The sequence below is a fragment of the Oncorhynchus kisutch genome, linkage group LG26 (genome assembly GCF_002021735.2).
Source record: "Oncorhynchus kisutch isolate 150728-3 linkage group LG26, Okis_V2, whole genome shotgun sequence".
Classification (NCBI taxonomy): Eukaryota; Metazoa; Chordata; class Actinopteri; order Salmoniformes; family Salmonidae; genus Oncorhynchus; species Oncorhynchus kisutch.
The window spans coordinates 33138431-33151394 of NC_034199.2; the positions used below are offsets into that span (position 1 = coordinate 33138431).

Genomic DNA, 12964 nt, shown 5'->3' on the forward strand with positions numbered 1-12964 from the left:
TGTATCTGTTGTGTCTTGTAGTGAATTTGCTGTTGTATTGATTTATTGAATTTGAATGTTTGTGAGTTGTTTGTTCTCAAGGCACCATTGTGAATGAGACGCTGGTCTCAATTGGGTTCCTCTGAGTACATGAAAGTGAGATACAATACAGAGAACAGGGCAAGGCTTGGGAAAGCAGGCATAATGTATGCTTTCCCTGTGCAATGTAAAGTAATAAATAAGCACTTTATAGGGATATATATATTTGTCATTTAGTAGTGGCTTTTATCCAAAGCGACTTACAGTCATGAGAGCATGTGTTTTAAAAAGAAGGCTGGTCACAGGAATTGAACCAACTATCCCAGCGCTGTAAGCACTGTGCTCTATCAACTGAGCTACAGTGAACCGGAACATTCTGTTGGCCTACAGCAAGTGTTGTACTTTTTTATTCCAAACGGTAACTAATGCTTTAAAAGGTAGCTAATGGTAGAAAACTCCCACCTTTATCCCTCAACAGTGCCATATCTATGAGCAAAAGGGATATTTGTCTAAGATATTAAATCTACAAACATTTTGGTTTGGAGCTGTGGGGTTGCAGTAGGGGTGTGAGACATGGTCTCTGTGTGTATGTGTCACTGAAATGATTCTGAGCAAATAGTATGGTCCAATACCTCCGGATCCAAGGTGATGTGAGCTGCTGTCTTATAAACCTGTCTTTAAATTCAGAGGAATCAATTTGAGTCCACTGCCTTCGGAACTAAACATCCCCATCATTGGAAGATTTACAGACACAGATGTCTTCTTCACCCATCCAAGGATAGGAGGGATGCATTTCATTAATTTGACTTATTACCTCCTGGGGGGTCCCAGGTTAAATTGGTAGAGCATTCTCACTCATGGGTGCAACAAATATAGCCCCTAACAAGGCACTCCTCCAAATATGTTCATGAGACAGAAACAACAATACCCTGCACCCACTAGTGGATACTGTATTATGTGGGGAGGAATTACAGTACCATTTAAAATACAGCAATTTTCCCACAATGCACCATTATTTATAGCAGGGATCATCAACTAGATTCAGCTGCGGGCCGATTTTATCTTGAGCACACGGTCGGGCGGCGGAACATAGTATATATATGTAATTACATATAATTTGTAGACTGCAAATTGACCGCAAGAAGCCCAAACAGATATAATGTTTGACTAAAACATAATCATTTCAAACCTTTCATACATTTGTATACGGTCTCTCTATTATGCATGGGAATACTTGGGAACAGATGTCTTAAATTAAAATCACTTGGAGATGATTTCCTAGGTGTTTTTACAGTCATATGTCCAACAGTTATACTTTTTTTGCTCTGAAAACTTGGGGGACCAAATAAAACCATTGGCCCACAGGCTGCAGAGTAACCCTGCTGGGTAACCCTGACCTACAGTATGCTGCATTTTTTTTTACTGTTGATAATATCTAAAATGACTGTATAAATTACAGTTTTCCATTACAGTGTGGGTATGTAGAGTATGAGATACATACGAAAAAGGAGCACAAACAGAAAGTGTCTAAGATGGCACTCAAACTCCCAGACAAGATTGGACAATAACAGGTGAGTCCTACCTTGGCGATCTGGACACACCAGTTGAGCAGCAGCTGGGAGCCGATGTTGTCCTTGTGTTCGTGGACGTAATCGAGCAGGCAGCCATGGGGCATGAGCTGGGTGACCAGCTGGATGGTGGGGCTCAGGCAGACCCCCAGGAGACGGACCAGGTGAGGGTGTTCCATGCTGGCCATGATCAGAGCCTCCTGGGGAACACACACAGGAACTCAGGCCCACGCAGAGACCATACAGTACATTCACCAATTTTGTCAAAATGTTGATAGCCTTATTCTGTCCAATGTTCTCTACCTATATACTACTCAAAATACGACAATTTATCTTAAGTTAAAAATAATACAATATAAAAAACCTCTACAAAACCTCCCCGCAGTCAGCATCACACGATTAATAAAAAACTCATTGTTGAGAATGAGGTGGACGAATTGGTCATCTAATTGTCAATCTGCGGAGCATGTATATTTCATGACAACTTCCAATGCAACCATCAATGGAAGGAGTGCTTCAGCAAGAAGTTGCTTCTCAAAGTGGATGCTGTCCTATCATCAATGTGGCTTCTAAAGCAACTCAAACAGCCAACAGCACCAGCAGAGACCGAGCATTATCATGGACTTCAGTGAGCATGGAAGTCAACTGGGTAAGTGAAAGAGATAGCTTGCTATGCTAACGGTAGCTAGATCAAGTGCATTTAGCTCATGTCTTTAATCTAAATAACACTGATAAAACTAACCAAATGTAAACACGTCTGCCAGCTGTTGGTAGCTAACAGCTGATAGATCAGGGATGGGCAGCTGACTTTTGTAGGCCTGCGGATACATTTCCAAAAACAAAAAAACATATATATATATTTAGTTTTTAGGAAGTCAGTTGGGGTTTCAACTTAATGTTAAGAGTTAAAATAGTAGAATATACAAGGTGTACAAGAATCACTGACAGTCACTCAATTAGCCCATGTCAAAAAAAAATGGGGGATTGGTAAATTAGACTAGCCAGAAATACAACGAACTATTTACAGTATTACTGCAAAACTGGAAGAGGAAAGTGGAAGGACGAAAAAGTAAGGAACTTGTCTGTCGGCCCTGCATTTAGGAACATGATTGGTTAAAATTGTGATCAATTAAAAAGTCATTTCAGGACCAAACCATTTACAGCCGTGCAATATTCAGTAGAAGTGGGAAGTTTACACACACTTAGGTTGGAGTCATTAAAACTAGTTTACATACAGTTAGGTTGGAGTCATTAAAACTAGTTTACATACACTTAGGTTGGAGTCATTAACTAGTTTACATACACTTAGGTTGGAGTCATTAACTAGTTTACATACACTTAGGTTGGAGTCATTAAAACTAGTTTACATACACTTAGGTTGGAGTCATTAAAACTAGTTTACATACACTTAGGTTGGAGTCATTACAACTAGTTTACATACACTTATGTTGGAGTCATTAACTAGTTTACATACACTTAGGTTGGAGTCATTAAAACTAGTTTACATACACTTAGGTTGGAGTCATTACAACTAGTTTACATACACTTAGGTTGGAGTCATTAACTAGTTTACATACACTTAGGTTGGAGTCATTAACTAGTTTACATACACAAAGGGTTGGAGTCATTAAAACTAGTTTACATACATTTAGGTTGGACTCATTAAAACTAGTTTACATACACTTAGGTTGGAGTTATTAACTCGTTTTTCAACCACTCCACACATCTCTTGTAGTTGTAGACCTCCACAAGTCTGGTTCATCCTTGGGAGCAATTTCAAAATGCCCGAAGGAACCACGTTCATCTGTACAAACAATAGTATGCAAGTATAAATACCATGGGACAAAGCAGCCGTCATACTGCTCAGGAAGTATGAGGTGAACGTACTTTAGTGCGAAAAGTGCAAATCAATCCCAGAACAACAGCAAAGGATCTTGTGAAGATGCTGGAGGAAACACTTACAAAAGTATCTGTATCCACAGTAAAAACGAGTCCTATATCGACATAAGCTGAAAGGCCACTCAGCAAGGAAGAAGCCACTGCTCCAAAACCACCATAAAAAAGCCAGACAATGGTTTGAAATTGCACATGGGGACAAATATCGTACTTTTTGGAGAAATGTCCTCTGGTCTGATGAAACAAAAGTAGAACTGTTTGGCCATAATGAACTTCGTTATGTTTGGAGGAAAAAGGGGGAAGCTCGCAAGCCAAAGAACACCATCCCAACCATGAAGCATGGGGGTGGCAACATCATGTTGTGGGGGTGCTTTGCTGCAGGAGAATCTGGTGCACTTCACAAAAATTTAGCAACATCTCAAGACATCAGCAAATGGGTCTTCCAAATGGATAATGACCCCAAGCATACTTCCAAAGTTGTGGCAAAATGGCTTAAGGACAACAAAGTCAAGGTACTGGAGTAGCCATCACAAAGCCCTGACCTCAATCCTACAGAAACCATGGGCAGAACTGAAAAAGCATTTGCGAGCAAGGAGGCCTACAAACCTGACTCAGTGACACCAGCTCTGTCAGGAGGAATGGGCCAAAATTAACCCAACTTATTGTGGAAAGCTTGTGGAAGGCTTCCGAAACGTTTGACCCAAGTTAACCAATTTAAAGGCAATGCTACCATATACTAATTGAGTGTATGTAAACTTCTGACCCAGTGGAAATGTGATGAAAGAAATAAAAGCTGAAATAAATCATTCTCTCAACTATAATTCTGACATTTCACATTCTTGAAATAAAGTGGTGATCCTAACTGACGTAAGACAGGGAATTGTTACTAGGATTAAATGTCAGGAACTGTGAGAAACTGAGTGTAAATGTACTTGGCTAAGGTGTATGTATACTTTCGACTTCAACTGCAGACTGCAAAATAGTTTGGACAACATTTTTGACATAACGATTCCATGGCACATGGTTTATGAATTGATACACAAAACGACACCGGATTTTTCAATTTAAATGATTATATTAAATTCTTGCATCCAGTAGACTGTTATTTATATGGGGGATACAACCTTCCCAGCTCTTTAGATTTTGCTGCGAAGAGACTGAACCATTAGATCATTTGTTTTGGTACTGTCCATATGTAGCTTGTTTTTGGTCACAGGTCCAGGAATGGAGGAAGAATTGCAATATTTACCTGGAGCTAACCCTGCAGATCGCACTACTGGGTGATCTGAAAAGTCATAGTCAATCAATCAATAATATAATAATACTTTTAGCAAAAATGTTTATTTTCAATTAAAAATCTGTAGAAACAATGAGAATAGAAAGGTTCAGATCTTTTGTGAAACATCACATTACAGTTGAAAAATATATGTCAAATATAAATCCAACATGGATGGTGTTAAGAGATAGACGGGAGGTGTTGAATGGAGCTGAAGGTTGAGACCAATAACAACAAATAATGACACTAAAGTAAAACATACCGTGTCCGTAAACCGTATATGGGGTTAAGAGCTTGTGTGTAGGAGCACAGTTTGAAAGATATGACAAAGGAGAAATGCTCACTTACAGAAATTTGTGCAGATTTTTTGGGGCTGAGAAAGAAGCTTTTTGTGCATATGGAACATTTCTGTGATATTTTATTTCAGCTCATGAAACATCAGACCAATACTTTTCATGTTTCTAGATATATTAGTGTTATTTTGTTCAGTGTAGTTAAGTTTGTCACTGGTATGTGCTTGGGAGGAGAGAATTCACTTTCTGTTTCATCTGCTGCTGGCTTGCTAATCAAATACGTATTTCCCATTGTAATTTGTATTCTATAAAGATTGTAATTGTGTCAATATGTTGTGAATATTGGAGAAAAATCCTCGCAGCCGTATTCCATACTAAATAGTGAAGTGCCACTTACATAGAAATGACCATCTTACGTGTGGGGCTTTCCGCCAGTCTTCATGGTTTTTACATGCAGGGAGTATAAATTGTATACTTTTTCTTGTTAGAACCCATGTATATGACACATTATAAACTGGGTAGTTCGAGCCCTGAATGCTGATTGGCTGACAGCCATGGTATTTTTGACAGCCAAGTATTTTTGCTGATCTAATTTCATTGGTAACCAGTTTATAATAACAATTAGGCACCTCGGGGGGTTGTGGAAGATGGGAAATATACCACAGCTAAGGGCTGTATCCAGGCCCTCCACGTTGGGTTGTGCATAAGAACAGCCCTCAGCCATGATATATTGGCCATATATCACACTCCCTGGGCCTTATTGCTTAAATTACAACACCAACACATAAATATACTACATGACCAAAAGTGTGTGGACACCTGATCATCGAACAACTCATTCCAAAATCATGGGCATTAATATGGAGTTGGTCCCCTCTTTGGTGACATAACAGCCTCCACTCTTCTGGGAAGGCTTTCCACTAGATGTTGGAACATTGCTGTGGGGACTTGCTTCTATTCAGCCACAAGAGCATTAGTGAGGTCGGGCATTGATGTTGGGAAATTAGGCAGTCCGCATTCAGTCCGCATTCCAATTCATCCCAAAAGGTGTTCGATGGGGCAGAGGTCAGGGTTCCGTGCAGGCCTGTCAAGTTCTTCCACACAAATCTCATCCCCAAACTGTTTCAACGGAGCTGGAAGCACAGAATGGTCTAGAAAGAATATAATCTTATGCTGTAGCGTTACAATTTCCTTTCACTGGAACTAAGGGGCCTAAACCAAACCATGAAAAACAGCCCCAGACCATTATTCCTCCTCCACCAAACTTTACAGTTGGCATTATGCATTCAGGCAGGTAATGTTCTCTTGGCTTCTGCCAAACCCAGATTTGTCAGTCGGACTGCCAGATGGTGAGGTATGATTCATCACTCCAGAGAAAGTTTTTCCACTGAGTGCAATGGTGTCAAGCATTAACACCACTCCAGCCAACGTTTGGCATTGCACATGGTGATCTAAGGCTTGTGTGCGGCTGCTCGGCCATGGAAACCCATTTAATGAAGCTTCCAACAAACAGTTATTGTGGTGACGTTGCTTCCAACTTCACAATAACAGTGCTTACAGTTGACCGTGTCAGTTCTAGCAGTGCAGAACATTTACGAACTGACTTGTTGGAAAGGTGGCATCCTATGACGGTGCCACCTAGAAAGTATTCAGTAAGGCCAATCTACTGCCAATATTTGTCTATGGAGATTGCATGGCTGTCTGCTCGATTCTATACACCTGTCAAAAACAACGGGTTTGGCTGAAATAGCACGGATTCACTAATTGGAAGGGGTGTCTACATACATTTGTATATACAGTATAGTGTATCTGATAGGGTCCATGATCTGCTACCTGGACTTTAAAGCCAATGACCTCAGAATAATATTTTTAAATATAGAACCTTATAGCCCAAAGCTCTCGATATGTCAGGGGGTAAAGGAAGTCTTATGACTGAAATGTATTTTGAGCTCATTCAAATCATGCATTATTCCATTTGGTTAACTGATGAGCAGCACAAGTAAGATCAAGAAAAATATTAAAATGTAATCATCCAATTCTCAAGATACATACAGTACATACTAGCACTCACAAATGTGCACACAGCCACCAGCAGTACAGCCTATTAGTGTTAGCATTGATGAATGTGAGTGTGAATGTGAGTGTCAGTGTGTCTGTGTATACGTTCAATTGCCCGTTTCTATGTGTTTATACAGATCTAGATACAATGGGATCACAGCAATTTAACAAAACAAAACCTAGGTACACCATTTCCATAAACAATGGAGGTTTAGACCACTAGCTTTTATATTGCAGTAATAAAGAAGGGCCCAGAGCTGTGGTTAGGTCTTCAAAAGGAATAACTCCATGCCGCAGCACACACAGGCATTCACACACACACACACACACACACACACACACACACACACACACACACACACACACACACACACAGACTTCCAGAATACCACAGAGTTGACAGTTAACTTAATGAGTATTCATCCTCCTGCTATGCTGCTAGCTGCAGGAGGGAACAAGGCTGCTGCTCATTGGCCAAACCTCGCCAGGGGCCATCTCCACGTCTGTGTGTGTGTCTCTGTGTGTGTCTTTGTGTGTTTGCGTGTGTCTCTCCTCGTCCAAGACATGTGCCACTGCGTTTTGATTGCTGTTTAAATGAAGAAGCTGTGTGCAGCCTCTTCCAATATCCTCCATGTCAGGGCGGGAGGAGAGCAGAGGGAGGGGTACGGAGGGAGGAAGATGGAGGGAGGAGAGCGGCGGAAGGAGAACTCAGGGAGAAGAACTAAGGGAGGAGAGTAAAGGGAGGGGGAAGAACGGACAGAGGCGGGCAGAGGGAGGAGAGTGGAGTGAGGAGAGCAGGGGGAGGAGTGTAACGGGAGGAGAGCGAGGGAGGGAGGTGAACAGAGGGAGGAGAGCAGGGGGAGGAGTGTAACGGGAGGAGAGCGAGGGAGGGAATTGAACAGAGGGGGGAGAGCAGGGAGAGGAGAGTGGTGGGAGGAGAGCAGAGGGAGGCAGCTCCTAAAAATGCATCCTCGGTCTGAAGCTTGCCGCTGAAGTCTGCCTCTCCAGCCGTGTAAGTTTGCTTCCCAAATGGCACTCTATTACCTTAATAGTGCATTACCTTTTAAAGGAGTGAACTACTGTATATAGCAAATAGGTTGCCATTTGGAATGTAGAATCCTCTTCCCCTACCTCTCCACGTTGATCCCTCCTGTTTAGTCAATTAAATCTGAAGGTCTTCCTCCCCCCTCCTTACCCCCTCCTCCGCAATGCTGTCCTCCACCTGAGAGGTGGCTTTCCCACCAGCCCCGGCAGCAGAGAGACTCAGGGCAAGACGTGGTTTCATCTACTATTTAAAATTATTTCAATTACTGTGCCTAATTGCGCAGGCCTGTTGCAATTTAACCAATAGAATAGTACACTCCCGGCAGGGTAAAGCAAGTAAAAGATTGAAAGATTTCAAATAGTATTTGAAACCAGATCTGCTGAGCACCATTGGCTCCTCACGGGACGAATGGAAGAGAGGAGGGGAGAAGAGAGTAGATGAGAGGAGGAGAGAAAAGGAGAGTACAGAGGGAGGAGAGGAGAGAAACAGACGAGGGAGGAAGCGAGGGGAGAAGAGTTCATTAGCGTGGTGCTCAGCTGCTGAAACACTGTGGGGAAGGCCCAGCCTGCCTCCTCCTAGGTCCGTCACTCAAGACTGCCCGCAAAGACATGCGCTACTGCACACACAAACACTCACCACATTAAGTACATGCACGCACATGTGTACACACACATCAAAGTAGGATGATACAAATGTAAATACAAACATGCTGTAATACAAACACAGTGTCAGACCGACAGACAGATGAAAACACCAGTGTAAATGGGGGAGGGGGGATTTCTCCAACGTTGCATTACCAACCTAGTAGATAACATCATTTTACTTTTAACATTGTTCCTGTTGAAATAAATGAGTGATGAATGTTTTATGAATAGACGGGGAATTGTATTTGTCAGCCATAGTCCTATGTTTACTGTATTTAGTATTTATCAGGATCCCCAGTAGTTCCTACCAAAGCAGCAGCTACTCTTCCTAAATAAAACAGTACATCATAAAACATCATTACACCACTATATACAATGCATTCGATAAGTATTCAGACCGCTTGACTTTTTCCACATTTTGTTACTATACAGACTTATTCTAAAATGGATTAAACACAAAGAATGTCCACATCAATCTACACACCATACCCCATAATGACAAAGCAAAAACAGCTTTGTGCAAATGAATTATAAATAAAAACAGAAATACTTTATTTACATAAATATTCGGACCCTTTGATATGAGCCTTGAAATTGAGCTCAGGTACATCCTTTCCATTGATCACTTTCTTTCATTTTTTTATTGAACCTTTATTTAACTAGGCAAGTCAGTTAAGAACCAATTCGTATTTACAATGACGGCCGACCATCATCCATCTACAACTTGAGTGGAGTCCACCTATGGTAAATTCAATTGATTGGACATATAAGGTCCCACAGTTGACAGTGCATGTCACAGCAAAAACAAAAACAGCAACTTACAGAGGGATCCTTGATGAAAACCAGAGCGCTCAGGACCTCAGACTGGGCCGAAGGTTCACCTTCCAACAGGACAACGACCCTAAGCACACAGCCAAGACAACGCAGGAGTGGCTTCGGGACAAGTCTCTCAATGTCCTTGAGTGGCCCAGCCAGAGCCCGGACTTGAACCCGAATGAACATCTCTGGAGAGACCTGAAAATAGCTGTGCAGCGACGCTCCCCATTCTACCTGACAGAGCTTGAGAGGATCTGCAGAGAAGAATGGGAGAAATTCCCCAAATACAAGTGTGCCAAGCTTGTAGCGTCATACCCAAGAAGACTCAAGGCTGTAATCGTTGCCAAAGGTGCTTCAACAAAGTACTGAGTAAAGGGTCTGAATACTTATGTAAATGTCATATTTCAGCTTATTTTATTTTATATATTTGCCCCCAACAAAAAAAGTCAAGTGTCTGAATACTTTCCAAATGCACTGTATATACAACACACAATGTATAATACCACCATGAAACAATATTACAATGTACGTGTGTGTAGAGTGCGTATGCCAGCATCTGAGTGCGTATGCGTATTTGCCTGTATGTGTGTGTTTGTGTGTCTCTTCACAGTCCACGGTGTTCAATAAGGTGTACTTTTATCTGTTTTTTAAATCAGATTTTACTGCTTGCATGAATAACTTGATATGGAATAGAGTTCCATGTCGTCATGTAGTCTCTGTGTAGTACTGTGCGTTTCCCATAGTCTGTTCTAGACCAAGTGTCATGTCTTGTGGGCTATGGATTGGTGTCTGAGGTGATGTTTGAACAGACAGCTCAGTGCTTTCAACATGTCCATACCTCTCACAAAGACAAGTAGTGATGCAGTCAATCTCTCCTCTACTTTTAGCAGAGCAGCACATTATTACGGTCAGACGTGTTACTATTTTTACTATTTTTAAACTCTGCATCATTGGGAAGGGCTCGCCACTATTTCATGGTAAAGTCTACACCGGTTGTAACTGGTGCATGTGACAAATAACATTTGATTTGAGACCTCTCCCAATCAATATGTTTTGACCAGTTTACAATACAGGGTTACACCAAGCAGTTTAGTTTCCTCAAATTTCTCAATTTCCACATTATTCATTACAAGATGAGGTTCAGGGTTTAGAGTTTAGTGAATGGTTTGTCCCAAATACAATGCTTTAAGTTTTTTAAATATTTATCACTAGCTTATTACTTGCCACCAATTCTAAATCTGACTCCAGCTCTTTGTTAAGTGTTGCAGTGGTTTCACTTGCTGTGGTAGCTGACGTATATAATGTTGAGTCATCAGCATGCATAGACACACAGGCTTTACTCAGAGCCAATGGCAGGTCATTAGTAAAGATTGAAAAAAAGTAAGGGGCCTAGAGAACTGCCTTGGGGAATGCCTGACTCTACCTGGATTATGTTGGAGAGCTTCCATTAAAGAACACCCTCTGTGTTCTGTTAGACAGGTAACTCTCGATCCACCATATAGCAGGGGATGTAACGCCATAACAAATACGTTTTTCCAGAAGCAGATTATGATCGATAATGTAAAAAGCTGCACTGAAGTGTAACAAAACAGTTCCCACAAGCTTGTTATTATACATTTCTTTCAGCCAATCATCAGTCATTTGTGTAAGTGCCATACATGTTGAGTGCCCTTCCCTTTAAGCATGCTGACATTTAGTTCTTAATTTGTTTACTGTTAAACAGTAAGATGGCGCCGACAGAAATGGCAGCTCTGCTTCTAGCTCCTTAGCAACTTTGCAGCATTGTTTTGCTTCTTCAGGAAGTGCAGGGGGACACGTCTGGCACTACAGGATTTGAGTCCCTGGCGGCGTAGTGTGTTACTGATGGTAGGCTTTGTTACTTTGGTCCCAGCTCTCTGCAGGTCATTCACTAGGTCCCCCTGTGTGGTTCTGCCATTTTTGCTCACCGTTCTTGTGATCATTTTGACCCCACGGGGTGAGATCTTGCGTGGAGCCCCAGATCGAGGGAGATTATCAGTGGTCTTGTATGTCTTCCATTTCCTAATAATTGCTCCAACAGTTGATTTCTTCAAACTAAGCTGCTTACCTATTGCAGATTCAGTCTTCCCAGCCTGGTGCAGGTCTACAATTTTGTTTCTGGTGTCCTTTGACAGCTCTTTGGTCTTGGCCATAGTGGAGTTTGGAGTGTGACTGCTTGAGGTTGTGGACAGGTGTTTTTTATACTCATAACAAGTTCAAACAGGTGCCATTAATACAGGTAATGAGTGGAGGATAGAGGAGCCTCTTAAAGAAGAAGTTACAGAGAGCCAGAAATCTTGCTTGTTTGTAGGTGACCAAATACTTATTTTCCACCATAATTTGCAAATAAATTCATAAAAAATCCTACAATGTGATTTTCTGGAGAAAAAAAATCTCATTTTGTCTGGCATAGTTGAAGTGTACCTATGATGAAAATTACAGGCCTCTCTCATCTTTTTAAGTGGGAGAACTTGCACAATTGGTGGCTGACTAAATACTTTTTTGCCCCACTGTACATGGCAGGTACTCCAGACAAAACCAGCCACATCTTTCTCAGCCACATCTTTCTCACGGACAAGCTAAACACCTTCTTTGCCCGCTTTGAGGATAACACAGTGCCACCAACACGGAACGCTCCCGAAGACTGTGGGCTCTCGTTCTCCATGGCTGACGTGAGTAAGACATTTAAGTGTGTTAATCCTAGCAAGTCTGCCGACCCAGACGGCATCCCTAGCCATGTCCTCAGAGCATGTGCAGACCAGATGGCTGGGATGTTTATGGACATATTCAATATCTCCCCATCCCAGTCTGCTGTCCCCACATGCTTCAAGATGTCCACCATTGTTCCTGTACCCAAGAAAGCAAAGGTAACTGAAATAAATAAAATAAATAAAAAAATATTTCACCTTTATTTAACCAGGTAGGCTAGTTGAGAACAAGTTCTCATTTGCAACTGCGACCTGGCCAAGATAAAGCATAGCAGTGTGAACAGACAACACAGAGTTACACATGGAGGAAACAATTAAATGACTATCATGAAGTGCTTTAAGAGGCTAGTTAAGGATCATGTCCCATACACTTACCTGACACCCTAGACCCTCTTCAATTTGCTTACCGCCCCAATAGATCCACAGATGATGCAATCACCATCACACTGCACACTGCCCTATCCCATTTGGACAAGAGGAATACCTATGTAAGAATGTTGTTCATTGACTATAGCTCAGCATTCAAAAGAATAGTATCCTCCAAGATCATCATTAAGCTTGGGGCCCTTGGTCTGAACCCCACCCTGTGCAACTGAGTCCTGGAATTCCTGATGGGCCATCACC

General features: G+C 41.7%; 1 protein-coding gene across 1 annotated transcript in view; it reads right to left on the reverse strand.

Moving 5' to 3' along the window:
- The window catches only part of LOC109870730 (receptor tyrosine-protein kinase erbB-4), a 532057-nt gene that overhangs the window by 60916 nt on the left and 458177 nt on the right, over positions 1 to 12964 (reverse strand). Inside the window, 1 exon segment of the mRNA XM_031805951.1 lies at positions 1601 to 1786. Within this exon segment, the coding sequence (XP_031661811.1) occupies positions 1601 to 1786 (186 nt within the window).